Source organism: Callithrix jacchus, chromosome 7 (genome assembly GCF_049354715.1).
Source record: "Callithrix jacchus isolate 240 chromosome 7, calJac240_pri, whole genome shotgun sequence".
Taxonomy (NCBI): domain Eukaryota; kingdom Metazoa; phylum Chordata; class Mammalia; order Primates; family Cebidae; genus Callithrix; species Callithrix jacchus.
Window position 1 is genome coordinate 81,738,521 of NC_133508.1, and position 17,235 is coordinate 81,755,755.

Consider the following 17,235-nt stretch of genomic DNA (forward strand, 5'->3'; position numbering starts at 1 on the left):
GGCTACCATGACTCCCGATTTGGCACTCCTCACATGAATGCTCATTACCAAATTTTTTTATTTTTGCCAATAAGATCAGTAAAAATGTTATCTCAGGGTAATTTTAATTTGTATTTCTAATGTGATACCAGGCAATTTAGTTGTCTAAAAGTCATTTGTATTTCCCTGTGAATTGTCTGATCATATCCTTTGTTCTACTTTTGTATTTGTTTGCTGATCATTTTTATATTGATTTGTATGTAACTTTTATCTTTTTTGTAATGAGCAAGTATTTTTTGGGGGACATTAAGAAGATACCACATAAAGTTATTTTTAATTTAAAAAACCTTCAAAATCCTTGTAGTTTCCTGGTCCAAAATACTCAAGAGCTCATGGTGGCTAGTATTTTATCATAGCTACTTCTTACATAGGGGCTTACTTTGTGGTGAAACCTGCACAGCTAACAGGATGTATGAGCTTAAAGGCCTAGAGTCACTTTGGACTGCCTATCTTTTACCAGGGCACTGAGAAAGAGTCATAAACTCTTGTATTTGTAAGGAGTTGAGCTCTATCTTAGTCATCACTTCATTAGATTTTCCAGTGGCCCTGGGAGGCTAACAGGTCATTGACAATGATCCTCATTTTACAGATTTGAAACTGAGGCTTAGAAAGGTGAAGTGACTTTATCAAACACAAGGTTACATTTAGAAGTAACTTAAAGATCATTTAATTTTACATATTCAGGATCCCACAATTAGTAACTAGGGTAAAGTTTTGGCATGGATCCAGGTGTTCTAATGGCAGCAATCAAAGTGAGGATCACTATCACTCTAAATGGTCAAGGAGCTTCTCTTCCTCAGGAGACTCCAGGCAATGCCTTTGACAGACCATGGTTGGGCAGGCAGAGGGGTGATACCGGAACTTAAGGTCTATCTATGCTCACCTTTGGCAGCAGTCAGCATGGTGGAGGCCAGTTCACACTGCTGTGATTCCAAGTGTCCAAGTGTGAACCAGCGAGGATAACGGCTGGGCACCACAGACACCATATGGTGAGGGTGGGATGTGTCGCCTGCAGAAGCTGAGTTTTCTAAAACAGGTAACCTGGAAGACCCAGGAAGAATCATCAGCCACCATCCAGACCCTGGGCTTCTGAGCCACCTTAGAGAAGCTTACTCTTTGCTGGGGAAGAACTGGGGAAAGGAAAGGATTAGCTAAGAGCTTTGAAGGTTTTAAACCTATGGTACCATACACTGTATGAGGTGAGTGCCTGGGTATTTAAAAGAACTCAAGCTGAATAGTCTCCACTACAAATGGATTTGAAAGGCAGTTCAAGAGCTATCAGGTTGAGTAGTATGTATTACAAAAAGAGAGAAAAGTTAATAAATTTTAAAAAAGAATCATAGGGTTATTTTATTTATTTTTGAGACAGAGTCTCTCTCTCTGTCACACGGGCTGGAGTATAGTAGCACAATCACAGCTCACTGCAGCCCTGACTTCCTGGGCTCAAGTAATCCTCCCACCTTAGCCTCTTGAGTAGCCGGGACTTCAGATTTGCATTACCATGCCTGGCTAATTTTTGTAGTTTTTGTTTTTGTAGAGATGGGGTTTCACCATGGTGCCCATGCTGGTCTCAAATTCGTGGGCTCAAGTAGTCTACCCACCTTGGCCTCCGAAAGTGCTAGGATTACAGGCATGAGCCATTGCATCCAGCCTGGTTATTTCTAAAAGTATAAGAAATACATGCCAAAGAATTCCTTGTTTTGGCTAAGGTATTCTCCCAGCTTTAGAGTCTGACTAAAATTCTTCCTCTGTATAGTCTGACGTATCTCAGAGGTTTAACTGCCTAAACCAAGGATCCTATATTAGCTTGGAAACAAGATGCCCATAGCTCTTGTTCTCAAGTCTTGGGGGAAATATATTTATCTCTACTTCCCCCAGCTTCTTCTGGGGACCTGTGCCTGGGAACCTTGATTCAGCTGAAGGGGCTCAGACCCCTTCTCAGCTTGCCAGACTGACCACTGAACAGGAAGATTCAGGTCTTCAGTGCTCTTTATTTATTAACCTCTCAGAAGCTTCCTCAGACAATCAGCCATGAGTACTGCCAGGGAACCAGGTCACCAACAAGGAATCCAGATATGAATCCTAGATCACATAAAAATATCTGAGCCATTTAAAAGTACCCTTGGTAGCAGGTCCAAACGAATGACAAAGAGGGAAAGAGAAGAAAGTGAAATAAGCAAAGAAAAAGAGCACTGGATCCTTCTGCTTTGGTGGAGGCAACTGGACTGGGAAAGGGCTACCCACCTCATGGCACGTAAGGCTAATTTATAGGACAGGTCTGGGTCATGAGGCAGCAGAGCTGAGAACAAATACTTGGCAAAGGTATGCATGGGAACACTCTCTCGGTGGATGACTTCTCCCAGACTGCTGAAAGGGCCCCCTGGAGGAAGATAAGCCAGCCAGTTATTTATCTGTATGCTTCCATTTGCTAGCCTGGACTTGAGCCCCAAGATCTCATGCATGTTTGCTAACCATGGGAAACTTCATTACATTTTAGTGTTATAAATGTTCCTGTATTAAAACTATTTTGGAGAAGGGAGCTCAGGGTCACAGGCCAAAGACACTAACAACAGACTCTTTTCTACTTACCTTCTAGCAGTAAGATGCACTGTTTTTGCAATGTTTGCACTAGCTCATCGTCCAGCTGCAGCTCTTGAAGTTGGCTCAGGAGCTGCTCCTCATTACGGCACACCTTGTCCTGTGCATAGAGGCCTTCAGGCATTACCCTCTGTTGACCCAGGCCCATCAATGCAACTTCCAGGGCCAATGACAGGTAGGACTCATTGCTGTTTGGGGAGCCTGCAGCCACAGGTACATGCTGGTACACAGGGGGTCTGCTTTCATTCATATCTGGGAGCAACAGGGCACCAAATTCTTTAGGTCAGGCTTGGTAGAGTCTTCCCTGTTTTTTTTTTTTTTCCGAGACAGAGTCTTGCTCTGCTTCCAGGATGGAGTGCAGTGGCGTGATCTTGGCTCACTGCAGCCTCTGCCTCCCGGGTTCAAGCAATTCTCCTGCTTCGGCCTCCCGAATAGCTGGGATTACAGGTGCGTGTCACCACACCTGTCTAATTTTTGTATTTTTAGTAAAGGTGGGGTTTCACCATGTTGGCCAGGCTGGACTCTAACTCCTCACCTCAGGTGATCTTCCTACTTTGGCCTCCCAAAGTGCTGGGATTACAGGTGTGAGCCACTGTGCCCTGCCTAGTCTTCTGTCTTTCCCTCCCACCTTTGGGGTATAGCTTGGTCAACAGTTATCACAGGGAAGCTGAATCAGAACACCAGAATAGTAAGGAAAATATACTGGAAAAAAGGTTACACAGAGCCACAAAGATTCATACTTCTTTCTTTTTTTATTTTTTTTGGAGACAGAGTCTTGCTCTGTTGTCTAGGCTGGAGTGTGGTGATACGATCATGGCTCACTGATGCAGCCTCAACCCCTTGGGCTGAAGCGACCCTCCTTCCTCAGCCTCCTGAGTAGCTGGGACTACAGGCACATGCCACCATGCCCAAATAATTTTTTATTTTTTGTAGAGATAGGGTCTCATTATGCTGCCCAGGCTGGTCTCGAACTCCTGGGCTCAAGTGATTCTCCCACTGTGGCCTCCCAAAATGCTGAGATTACAGGCATAAGCCACCATGCTCAGCCTCACCTCCTTTTGAGATAGAGTCTCCCTCTGTCTCCCAGGTTGGAGTGCAGTGGCACAATCTTGGCTCACTGCAACCTCTGCCTTCCGGGTTCAAGCAATTCTCTTGCCTCAGCCTCCTGGGTAGCTGGGATTACAGGCACGCACCACCACATCCAGCTAATTTTTATATTTTTAGTAGAAATGGGGTTTCACCATGTTGGCCAGGCTGGTCTCTGTGATGTGCCTGCCTTGGCCTCCTGAAGTGCTGGGATTACAGGCCTGAGCCACCATGCCCGGCCCACCTCCTTCTTAATATATAAACTGGCTAAACCAGTTAGGGAAGTATAAAATCTTATCTTTTGCTAGCATATTATGTAATGCCACAATTGTCTATTTTTATGTCTGTCTCTTTCACAGAATGTGAGCACCTTAAAGGGATTAGACCATCTTGTTGTTCTAGGTATTGCTATGTGTTAGTGGTAAATGAATAAACCCAAGTATAAACTCAGGATTCCAAGATGTAAATGTCACTGGACAGATGAAACAAACCAAAGATGATGATTCCCTTTGCAAGGGATCAGAGGGAAGATAAGGAGCAGCCCTCACTTGGCTTGGGGCCATCCCTTATACCTCTGTGCACAGAAATCTGAATCCACACAGTTAAACTCTTACTTTTGTAACATTTGCAACCTTTATGTTATTAGTATCTCATATGCTCCAACACTGGGTGCACAATTTCAGGAAGTGAGCATGGTTTAAAAGTCAGAGTCGGGGGCCACGGTGGCTCTGGCCAGTTGTCCTGGCGCTTGAGGAGGTGAGGCCATGAGTTCAAGGCCAACCTGAGCAACGTTACATGCTCTCATTGATTGACAAAAAAAAAAAAAAAAAAGTCAGAGTCTTGGGTTCTTTTCTTTTCTCCATCATCCATTGAGTATTTATGGAAGATTATCAAATGTCAGGTCCTGTACTAAGTGCTAGGAACACAAAGATAAAGAAGTAATTTCTGCTTTCACATAGCTGACAGTCTAGTAAGAGAGACCTATTTGGAAATAAATTGTAAGGTAGTATGCTAAATACTAAAGTAGATATATGTAGACAGTAAGTGAAGGCATAAAAGAAAAAAGAATCAATTTTGTCTCTTATCTTTCTTGGCTACTCTAATAGAGTCTTGAGATTATTAAATCATTCCCCTCTATTTGTTATTTGTAAAATTGGTACAAAACCATCATGTGGCACTTTGGGAGGCCGAGGCGGGTGGATCGCGAGGTCAAGAGATCGAGACCATCCTGGTCGACATGGTGAAACCCCGTCTCTACTAAAAATACAAAAAATTAGCTGGGCATGGTGGCGTGCCTGTAATCCCAGCTACTCAGGAGGCTGAGGCGGGAGAATTGCCTGTACCCAGGAGGCAGAGGTTGCGGTAAGCCGAGATCGCGCCATTGCACTCCAGCCTGGGTAACAAGAGCGAAACTCCGTTTCAAAAAAAAAAACCATCATGTGGAAGGAAGTTCAAAGGAAACCAGAAAATATTATTATGCAATTGCAAGGGATACACACATTCTTGATAGGAAGTTCTTTCTCACTTTTAGACAGCTCTAGGTTCTTGCCTCTGACTGCTGAAATTTCTCTATTCCTTGTTATTCTTCTTGGACTACATTCTTCAGGCATTTATGATAAGGAAATGAAAGGAGCAAGGAAGGCTGGCAAGGTAAAATGTGAAATCAGGACAAGGCCAGACCACAGGGTAGGAAAGGAAGGTGGGAAACGGGCAAGTATGAAGAAACCTCTCAGGGTTCTCTAGTTTGGACAAGATGGGGAAAGAAAACTTCAAAAGGAGGTAGAACAGAGTCTCGAAGGGAGGAATGGGCTGACAAGGGTAGTCTTTTTTTTTTTTTTTTTAAATGAAACAGGGTCTCACTTTGTTACCCAGATTGCAGTGCAGTGGCGCAATCTCGGCTCACTGCAGCCTCGATCTCCTGGGTTCACGTGATCCTACTGCCTCAGCTCCCCAAGTAGCTGGGACTACAGGCGAGTGCCACTATGCCCAGCTAATATTTTGTAGAGACGGTTTTGCCATGTTGCCCAGACTGGTCTTGAATTCCTGAACTCAAGTAATCCACCCACCTTGGGCTCCCCAAATACTAGGATTACAGGTGTGAGCCACCATTCTAGCCAACAAGGGCAGTCTTGGCTTGCCTCAGGCTGCCCCCTGTACCTGACATATCCAGATAGCCATCATCATTCAGGCGGCAGGCCTCAGTCAAAGTGAGAAACAGGCAGCCAATGGGATCCAGAGGGTGGCCCACCCAGCCCTCCAGGTTTGTGATGGTTGTGGTTCCTCTCTGCAATAGTTCTGAAAACAAGCAAGTTGAAATTTTAGAGAGTGATAGAGACACACTGCTGTTTGTCCCTGCCTGGGTCTTCTTATCAGTCTCTTTCCAGCCTTGACCCTGAGAGTCAAATAAAAGCTTCTCTATTGTCTTGCCTCGGGTTGATAGGGCTGGCCACAAACATACCAGCCAACTATAAGGTTGCATGGTCCATATTTGGGTTGCCTGCTGTTAGTGTATACGTGAATACAGCTTTACAGGTTTTGTTTTAAGAGATACCTCAGTCTTCTGAATAGCTGGGACTACAGGCACATGCCACAATGCCCTGCTAATTTTGTTTAATTTTTAATTTTTTTTTTTTTTGAGACAGAGGCTTGCTCTAGTGCCTAGGCTGGAGTGCAGTGGTGTGACCTTGGCTCACTGCAACCTCTACCTCCTGTGTTCAAATGATTCTCATGCCTCAGCCTCTAGAGTAGCTGGGACTACAGGGACACGCCACTAATTTTTGTATTTTTGGTAGCAATGGGGTTTTGCCATGTTGGCCAGGCTGGTCTTGAATTACTGACCTCAAGTGATCCGCCCACCTCAGCCTCCCAAAGTGTTGGGATTACAGGGCGTGAGCCACTGTGCCTGGCATATTTTATTTTATTTCTGTAAAGACAGGGTCTCACTATGTTCCCCAGGCTGGTCTCAAACTCCTGGCCTCAAGCAAACTCCTACCTCAGCCTCCAGAAGTGCTGGGATTGTAGGTGGGAGCCACCACACCTGTCCACAGCCTTACAGTTTAAAAAGGGTCTTCTCATACCAGATCTTAATGAGCCTTCCAACTGCCTTATGAGGGAGGCTGACAGGTATTAGTCCCAAATTAATAGATAAGAAAACTGAGATTCATAGAGATAAAGTGAGGCATTCCACACAGCAGGGAGAATGACCTGGAATTCCCTAGCTCCTCTGGGGCTTGTATCCCCTAATGATTCTCATCAGCTTTGGGCCTAAAGGAGTTAGATTACTCCTAATTACTATACCTTTCTTCTGATGCTTGTAGATTTCCAGTTGCCGCTGCTGCTGCAACCTCAGAGTATTAATAATAGCCACTGTGAGTCTGAGGGCCTCTTTTGGATAACCATGAGAACGCAGGGCATCAACCCGAGCACAGGCTGTAGGCACATGCTCTACCAAACAAGAAGAAAATATTTTGGTCAAGTTAAAATTTCAAATCAGGAAAATTTATGCCTGACAAAGAGGGTCTGTGTTCAGTCCAATTCCTCAAATTCAACCTGACACTTACTGCATACTAGGAACTGTGTCTTTAGCTTTAAAGATATACAAAGTTGAATAAATCACAGGTGATATCTTGAAAGAGCTACCTTGCAGCTTCAGTGTGGTGTATGGTGTAGGAAGGGATACACAAGTAGGATAATAAAATGTAGTTTCTCTTTGTGAACATATACTATGGGAACTCACTGGAGGTAGCAACTAACTGCCTAATGGGAAAAGTCTCCTCCATTTAATTAATCCTACATTTCCTGAAAATCTATTATATGCCAGAGAGTATGCTGGGCAAAAAAAGTACAAAGATGTTGGTGACAACCCATATTAGGATCTCATAAAAAAAAAAAAAAGTACAAAGATGGATAAGAAATGGTCATTGCCCTCAAAGAGCTCACAAATGATACATAAATGTAATTATAAAGCAGCTAAAAAGAAGTAACATGATAGAAATATATACAGAGAGAAAATAATATTTGAGCTGTGCTTTGAAGGACAAGTAAGATTTCAAATAGGTAGACAAACAGGAAAAGACATTCCTGACAAAGGAAACATAAGCAAGAGCATATAGTAAAAGCATAAAAATTATTTGATATGTTAATAGAATCCATCTTCAGAGTATTGCAAACAGTTCCATGTAGTTAGAATTACATTATGTGGCTTAAGACAGCCTGGAAAAGGTAGTCTGGAATGTAAAGAGCTTTGAATGCCATTCTGTGGAGTTTGAATTTACCTTAGGGTTAATGGAAGACTACCAAACCAAAGACTTACAAATAGGTGAGTAATTACAACAAGCTTTATGGTTTATTTTGTACTTTTTTAAAGATAAAATTAAAAATTATAGAAGTCATTGTGGAAAATTTGAAAATACATATAAAGAAATATAAACTGAAAATCAGAAATAACCACTCTTTCCAGTGTTATGTATATTTACTTGCACTTTTAAGTTTTTTTTTCCTTTTTTTGAGATGGAGTCTCATTCTGTTGCCCACACTGGAGTACAGTGGTGTGATCTCGGCTCACTGCAACCTCCACCTCCTCGGTTCAAGTGATTCTCCTGCCTCAGCCTCCTGAGTAGCTGGGATTACAGATTTGTGCCTCCATACCTGGATAATTTTTGTATTTTTAGTAGAGACAGGGTTTCACCATGTGGGCCAGGGTGGTCTCAAACTCCTGACTTCAGGTGATCCACCCACCTCAGCCTCTCAAAGTGCTGGGATTACAGGCGTGAGCCACCGTGCCCAGGCTATTAAGTTTTTACTAAAAATGGGATGGTATTATACTTACTGTTTTGTAACTGACCTTTCCACTTATTAACACATAAATATTTTTCCATGTTATCCAATATACATCTATAACATTAAAAATGATTACACATCATTCTGCTCAATATATGTATGTATCTATCGAGCTAATCAATCCTCTGTTGTTGGACATTTATATGGTTTTCAATTTTTCTCATCTATACCTTATTTTTATCCATGCTGTAATGAAACCTTTAGCTATATGCATTTCCTTAGTTAATTATGGCTCAGGATAAATTCCTAGATGTAGCATTCCTAGATCACATGGTATGAATGTATTTTAAGGCTTTTGATAAGAAATACCCTTCAGAAAGGTCTTAAGCATTTACACTCCTACAAGTAGTAAATGAGAGTACCTATCTCCATGCAACCTCTCCCACACCAGAAACTAATTATCTTAATTAAAACCCCTGACCATTTGACAATCAAAAGATGCTGAGTGTTAATTTAATTTGCATCTTTATTAATGAGGTGTATATTCTTTCACATGCTTATTAGATTTATGTTTTAGAAGTGCTGGGTCACAGAATAAGAAAGATGATCAGAGGGAACTTCAGGTGATGACTCAATGTATCTGGCTATAGCTTTCAAGAGAAAGACAGGGACGTATCTAGATTCAGCAAAATCTTGAGAAAGACAAAAATATGGTGTGAGAGATGAAGGTAGGGAATTGGGAAAAGACAATGAAAATGTGTGTCATTGCTATAAGACTCAGAAAATGAGTATTTTAAAAAAGAATGTCTCTTTTGAAATGGGTATCCTGTGATAAAGTCAGGGACAGGTTGATTGAGGGAAAGCCAGGAAACTATTTCAGAGGAGGGTTTAAACTCACAATGAAACAGCTCTATCTTGTTATCAAGGAGGAAAGTAGGAAGGTGGGGAGGAGAAAAGGAAGACTGCTTGGTGACAGATGCAAACTGGGTCCTACTTACTAGCATAGGAGATTTAAATTTCAAATTCGTGCTTTTTTAGCAAAACATATAATTTCAAAGTAGACTATAATGTTGCTCAGTAACTACTGACTGAGGGAAGCTATGAACTGATGCCTAATTGCTTTGTTAGTACTCTTAGTACTAACTGCATTAACTCCTTTCAACCCCCAAAGTTAGAGGGCAAGATGTAAATTCCTATTTGAGGTTACTGTATCACAACTGAGTATACATGCAAATGGCTTAGGCTTCACATAAATATCCCTAATAAAGGCCCCAAAAGATTTGTGTGGAAATTGTCCAAATTGTAGTTTGAGTTGCAGGTACTTATGAAGATGGCTCATTTGGCCCTGGCATGAATTGCTGGTGGGCTCTAAAACTCTGAGAGGAGGGCTAGACTTACCAAGCCACAGTGGCTGACCTTGGGAATTAAAGAGTAGTCTTTCACTTTCTCGCTGGCAGGCAGGTGCTGTATAAACATCACTGCTGATTATTCGCTGTAGGTGGCTGTCCTGCCAATGTAATTCACGGCCCTCAATGGCTCTAGTGAATACTGTTCGTCTTGGTCTGGATAAGGAGTCTGGAGAAAGAAGAACATGCAGCAATACAGTGACAGGCAATTTGAAGTTTTAAGCCCTGGGTCTTCTTCAGTGTGCGAGGTTGGCTGAATAGTATTTTAAAAGAATAATTCTGGCAGCAGTATTGAGAATAGATTATAAGGTGGAAGGGCAATGAGAGCAGCCACTTGCAATCTCTCTGAGTATCTGCTGTGTTGCCTGCTTCTTAGATAAGCTTTTAGTGTGTGTGCTCTCTAGAGAAATAACCTTCCCACAGAGATCCATGGCTGCCTTCCTCCTTCTACAGAAGACTAATTTCTCCTAAGACCGAGAAGCTAAATGAAATAGAAGAGGAGTAGTGGTGCTTAGCCGCTCAATCATGAAGATAGAAACTGCTTCTACAGAGGTCAAAGGTAGAGAGAAAAAGCCAGGTAATTTCCTTGGCCAATCTATAACTCGTTTCATTTATATCATGACTCTTATCAGACCAAGGACTTTCATGAAATTCATATTAAGAGTTGAAATACAGCTGAAGCTATAATGACTCCTGCCTATAATCCCAGAACTTTGGGATGCTAAGGTGGGAGGATCACTTGAGGCCAGGAGTTCAAGACCAGCATGGGTAACATCGCAAGACACTGTCTCTATAAGAAATCAAAACATTTAAAAATTAGCCAGGCATAGTAGCACATGCCTGTAGTTCTAGGTACTTGGGAGGCTGAGGCAGGAGGATCCCTTGAGCTCAGGAGGTAGAGGTTGCAGTGAGCCAAGACTTCAGCCTGGGTGACAGAGCAAGATCCCACCTCAAAAAATAAAAATAAAAAAGAAAGAGCTGAAGTTCTGTATATTCAGATACTTTATTACACTGATATCTGCAGGCTTACAGTCTTGTTCCCCAGTAAGAAAATACTGATGAGGTCATGTGTGGTGGCTCACACCTGTAATCCCAGCACTTTGGGAGGCTGAGGCTGGTGGATTGCTTGAGTCCAGGAGTTCAAGGCCAGCCTGGGAAATGTGGTGAAACCCGCCTCTACAAAAAATATAAAAATTATCTGGGCATAATGACATGGGCCTGTAGTCCCAGGTATTCAGAGAGGCTGAGGCAGGAGAATCACTTGAGCGCAGGAGGCTGAGGTCACAGTGAGCTGAGATTGTGCCACTGCTCTCCAGTCTGGGTAACGAAACGAGATCGTGCCTTAGAAAAAAGAATAAGAAAAAACTGATGCTAATAAAAGACAAACTTGTTTTCTCACTGGAGTCTTACCATGCCATTTCTCTTCAGGGAAAGGGCTGCAGGGAAACCAAAACTGCAGACAAAAAAGTAGGCTCAACTCTTAAGAGTGATATGTAGGAGGACCAAATGGAAGATATCTTGCCATAAACCACAGACTTAGGGAGGATTATGGAATTATATTTAAGGTAATAAGAAACCATGAGGGAATCATTTAACTGATGCTTTGCCAGATTAATGGCAATATAAACTAGTTTGGGATCAAGAACTGAAGTACTTTATCATACAGAGATTTCCAGAGATGCCCAAATGAGGTGTGTACCTACTGATTCTGTACAAAAAAATTATGAGGGAATGTCAGAGAATTCATACTGAATATGAAAGAACCTAACATATTCAACCATTCAGGAAAAGTCCTTGCAATCTGGTCATCTCTTTAGAATTTAATATATTCCAGTGGGTATAGGCTCAGATTACTGAAGGATATTATTATTAGAGTAGCACTGACAGTATTTACTGAAATTGCTTCTCCTTCATGTTGTCCCTCAGTGGAAGCACACCGACTCTTCTACTGGCTGGAATCTAAGCTCCTCTCCTGCTGAACTGAGAACCCACCATGGGTCTGCTCAACCCACAGTGGGCACTGGGCTCCTAATATGTTTTTAAATTCATTAAATCAGCAAATAATTACTGCCTACTATACAGTAGCTACTGTTCTTAGTGCTTAGGACATATAAAGTCCCTGTCTTTATGGACTTTACAATCAACTGGGGAGAGACAGTTAGGTAAATATATGGTATATCAGATATATCATATAGTTATGAATGCTATGAAAAAGTCTAAAGCAGAGTTAGGAAGAAAAGTAAGCTGGTATTAGGCAGGAGGTTATTGTTTTATTCATACATAGAGAATGGTCTCCAGGAAAAAGGAACAGCAAGTACTAAGTCCTGAGGTAGAAGTATATTTGGAGTGTTTGAGGACAGTTGAGGAGACCAGTATAGTTGGACGGAATAAGCAAGCAGGAAGATTAGAGATGAGGTCAGAGACATAGTAGAGAACCAGATCATGGAGGGCCAAGTAGGCCATGAGAGAAAGATGACTTTGTGTTTTTGAGAAAGATGGGAGGTCACTAAGAGCTTTGAGCTGTGAAGGCATACAATGGGACTTGCATACAAAAAGGTTAACTCTGGCAGCAATATTGAGAATAGATTATAAGGTGGAAGGGCAGAAGAAGGGGGAGCAGTTAGGTGGCCACTACAATAACCTGTGAGAGATGATGGTAGCTGGTCAGAGAAAGAAGGAGTGCAGATGATGAGTTGGATTGATTCTGGATATATTCCAAAGATAAAGGCAATATACTGAATTTGCTCATGGATTAGAGCTGGGGTGAGATAGAGTAAAGAATCAAGAAAGACTCCAAGGTTTTTTTTTTGAGACGGAGTCTTGCTCTGTCACAAGGCTGGAGTGCGGTGATGCAATCTCCGCCTCCTGGGTTCAAGCGATTCTTCCACCTCAGCCTCCCAAGTAGCTGGGACCACAGGCGCGTGCCACCACACCTGGATAATTTTTTTTTTGTATTTTTAGTAGAGACAGGGTTTAACCGTGTTGGTCAGGATGGTCTCGATCTCTTGACCTTGTGATCCGCCCGCCTCAGCCTCCCAAAGTGCTGGGATTACAGGCATGAGCCACTGTGCCCGGCTGACTCCAAGGTTTTTAAGAGAGTTGCCATATATGGAGATAGGAAGACTGTAAGAGGAGCAGGTTTGGGTGGGGCTTGAGGGGTAAGAAATTCTACTGAGATGCCTGTTAACAGATAAATGGAAGTAACAAAAAGGCAGTTGAATATACATGTCTGAAGTTGAGAGGAAAGGTCTGGGCAACAGATGTATATATTTGTGAGTTCTCAGTATATAGATGATTACTAAAATGATGCAATCAACAATGAAGTATAGAGAGGTGGTCTGATGACAGATCCCTGGGCACTATGGCATTTTAGGTTGGGAAGTGGGGAAGAGACAGTAGAGAGACTTAGAAGGAAGGGTCGATGAAATAAGGAGACCCAAGAGAGTGGTTTCTTGGAAAAATCAAATGACGAGTTTCAAAAAGAGAGTGACTAATGTGTCAAATATTGCTGATAGGTCAAGTAAGGTTACGACTGAGAACAACTACTAGATTTAGCAACAGTTAGCATTAGTAAACAGTACAAGAGTCGTTTCAGTAGTGGTAAGGATTGAAAGCCTGTCTTGGAGTGAATTCAAGGGAGACTAAGAACAGAAGAAATGAAGACAGCAGATCTGTACTATTCTTTTTAATGTTTTTTCCTAATTCTGCCACTCATTTCTGCTACCCAGAGAGGCAAGTGGAGTCACAAGAGTGTTGTTTTGTTTTGGTATGGGAAATATAACAATATGTTTGTATACTTGGGAATAATTCATGGAGAGGGAAAAATTGTTGATGAAAGAGAGGAAATAATTTATTGTTAATTCCTGGAGTGATGTCCTAGATAAAAGTGATGTAATAGGATCTTGAAAATAACTGGAGGGCTTGGATTTAGAAGCATAGACTGCAACAGGGGAAGAGGCAGAGTAGATGGGCAAAGACAGTAATTCTTTGACCTACTAGGACAGTATTTCTTTAGACCCATTACCGCAGATGTGGTGATGGAGTTTTGGATATTTTCTTCCAACTGGTTCTATATTTTTAGTAAACAGGAAGCAAGACTCAGCTGAAACTGAGGAAGGAGAGAAAGTACAGAAAATTTTAGAAAAAAGATGGTGTGAAATAGTAATTTACAAGAGTGAAAGATGGCACAGACTAGGGAAATGTAGTAGATGTCCAGAAAATACTGAGGATCCATTTGAAATGAGTGGTCATAAACTTAAAATAAGACCAGTTATGATTTCTTTCTTTCTTTCTTGTGACAGGGTCTCATTTCGTTGCCCAGGCTGGAGTGCAGTGGCATGACCATAGCTCACTGACACCTTGACCTCCTGAGCTCAAGTGATCCTCTCATCTTAGTCCCCCAAGTAGCTGGGACTACAGGCATGTGCCATCACACCTGGCTAATTTTTGTATTTTTTTGTAGAGAAAGGGTTTCATCATGTTGCCCAGGCCTGACTCGATCTCCTGAGTTCAAGTGGTCGGTCCCCCAACCTTGGTCTCCCAAAGTACTGGGATTACAGGCAGGAACCACTGTGCCTGGCTATGGTTGTTTCTCTTCAGCCATATTCAGTTGTGCAAGTGTATCAACTAATTAGAGTTGGAATGAACTAAGTTTAGAGTTCTTCCATCAGTTTATCAAAGGCAAAGAGGGAGCTGAGTGTGTATGCAAAGGAGTGATTGTAATGAGGTACCAAGAAATCTAACATGGATGAGGAGGAAAATGAGACTATCAAAAGAGTGAAAATACATTTTGTCTTACACAGTAAGACAAAAATTCCTAGAGAGTCAAAGAATTACTGAAATTGGGATACTAAAGAAAATAAGCTAGCAAGATTGATTGTGGTAACTGGTGATGCTTGAAATTGAAATTATGAAGAGGGTGTAGTTTTTGTAATATCAAGGTTTAGGGTATGATTTTGGGGTTGAATGGCTAAGTTATGGTGGAGGATGAGACTACTGGAAAAGAGAAAATCAAAGAACTGAGAGGCCAGGGTATTGGAAGGGTCATCTATGTGGCTACTGAAGTCATCAACAATTATGACAAGAATCAGCGTGGTGGTTCATGCCTATAATCCCAGCACTTTGGGATGCCAAGGCAGGATGAATGCTTGAGCTCAGGAGTTTGCAACTAGCCTGGGCAACATGATGAAACATTGTCTTTACAACACACCACACACACACACACACACACACACATACACACACACACACACATACACACAAATTTAGCTGTGAGTGGTGGCTCATGCCTGTAGTCCCAGCTATTCGGGAGGCTGAGATGGGAGGATCACTTGAGCCTGGGAGATGGAGGTTGCAGTGAGACAAGATTACACCACTTCACTCTAGCCTGGGTGACAGAGTGAGACCCAGTCTCAAAAAAACAAATTAAAAAAAAAGAATTATGATAGGAATAGTGACAGTAGTATTAGTAAGCCAATAGCTAAAAATCTTCAAGGAATGAGAGGGATTGACCCAGAGGTCTACAGATGCCAAAAACCAGAAGGGTAGCAGACAGTATAGTTTGATGGCATAAACTTAACCCTGGAAGTATTTTAAGAAGGTCGGAAGGAGAATTATGTAGAAATGACTATGAAAAATAGGCAGGAATCAGCTGCTTCTCCAGTCCCAAAGGTCAAGGGATGTGAAGAGGTATCAATCACAACCTGAGAAGGCTTTAGAAGAAGCAACATCTCTAAAGGAGAACTAACAACAACAAAGAACCAATATATTATGACAAGGAAGAAACTGCCAGACCAGACTGGGCATGGTGGCTCATGCCTATAATCCTAGCACTTTGGGAGGCCAAGATGGGCAGATCACTTGAGGAGTTTGAGACCAGCCTGGCCAATATGGTAAAACCCTGTACCTACTAAAAATATAAAAACTAGCTGGGCGTGGTGGCCTGCACCTGTAGTCCCAGCTACTCAGGAGGCTGAGGCAGGAGAATCAGTTGAACCTGGGAGGTGGAGGTTGTAGTCAGCCAAGATTGCACCACTGCACTCCAGCCTGGGCAACAGTACAAGGCATGTGTTTGTGGTCCTATGACCTTCTCTATGCTATCCAAAGCCGATACCAAAGAGATGGCTTCTTGTGTTGTGGAAGCTAGATGAGTGCCAAGAGAGGCTAAAGAAGTGGCAAAATTGTGCCTTTTAATTTTTCATTACCTTAGTTGTCTTAAATATACTGGCAACTAATTATAGTACAGAAGAAGACCAAGCAAAAACAATAATTTTCGTGATTTCCTCCTTGAGACTGAAAATACCAATAGAGTTATCATTTAAAATAAAAGGAACCACTGGGCACAGTGGCTCATGCCTGTAATTCCAGCACTTTGGGAGGCTGAGGCAGGCAGATCAAGGTCAGGAGTTTGAGACCAGCCTGGCCAACATGGTGAAACCCCATCTCTACTAAAAATACAAAAATTACCCAGGCATGGTGGCTCTCACACCTGCAATCCCCACTACTTAGGCGGCTGAGGCATGAGAATTGCTTGAACCCCGGAGGTGTGGGCTGCAGTGAGCCAAGATTGCGCCACTGCACTCCAGCCTGGGAAATAGAGTGAGACTCTGTCTCCAAATAAAATAAAAGGAACCAGGGAATGATCCAAGATGGCCGATCGATAAAAGCTCGGGATTGCAGCTCTCAGTCAAAGGGCAGAGAACTAGAGGATGCCAAACTTTCATATTCTGGTCGCTCACGGAGCAGAAGATCCCCAGTGTTGGGTCGCCAGCGCGACTCTTGTGGCCTGCGCAGTGGTTTTGCCGGCACCTCTGCGCGGCAGCTCTCGGAGCAGAGTAAACAGGGCTGGCTCCCCTTCTGACCGAGGCTTGGAGGACCCACACGGGTGCCAGCGCAGCGGCTGTACCGGCACCTCGGCGCGGCAGCTCTTGGAGCAGAGTAAACAGGGCCGGCTCCCCTTCTGACCGAGGTTTGGAGGACCCACACGGGTTCCCAGCACGACTCCTGAGACCGGCGTAGCGGCTGTGACGGCACCTCAGCGCGGCAGCTCTCGGCGCAGAGTAAACGAGACTAGTTCCCCTTCTGAACGAGGTTTGGAGCCAGGGGAAGGTAGAGTCGCCCATTACCGACACAAGAAGGAAGCCAGACAGGAGAATCCTGGGCAGAAAAGCACCATCAGTCTTAACGCTGCCATTCTGGCCCTGGGAACTAACAATTTGGATGTCCAATCAAGAGACCTAATCTGAAAGTTGGTAATTTCAAAGACCACAGGAGGATAAATTTACAATTTATCCTGGGAAGAAACCAGCGTAAAAAGGCTGAGAATACT

At 42.8% G+C, this 17,235-nt stretch overlaps 1 protein-coding gene across 2 annotated transcripts in view; it reads right to left on the reverse strand.

Moving 5' to 3' along the window:
• ZSWIM5 (zinc finger SWIM-type containing 5) overlaps window positions 1–17,235 on the reverse strand; it is a 211,172-nt gene that overhangs the window by 17,463 nt on the left and 176,474 nt on the right. The window contains exons 6-11 of one of the 2 annotated variants that reach the window (XM_035251261.3): window positions 9,919–10,077; window positions 7,021–7,167; window positions 5,881–6,018; window positions 2,629–2,889; window positions 2,284–2,419; window positions 923–1,080 (exon numbers count right to left, since the gene is read on the reverse strand). In XM_035251261.3, coding sequence (XP_035107152.1) covers window positions 923–1,080; window positions 2,284–2,419; window positions 2,629–2,889; window positions 5,881–6,018; window positions 7,021–7,167; window positions 9,919–10,077 — 999 coding nt within the window. Of the gene's footprint in view, window positions 1–922; window positions 1,081–2,283; window positions 2,420–2,628; window positions 2,890–5,880; window positions 6,019–7,020; window positions 7,168–9,900; window positions 10,078–17,235 lie in introns of both variants that reach the window. The other variant, XM_035251260.3, reaches the window with a different exon arrangement.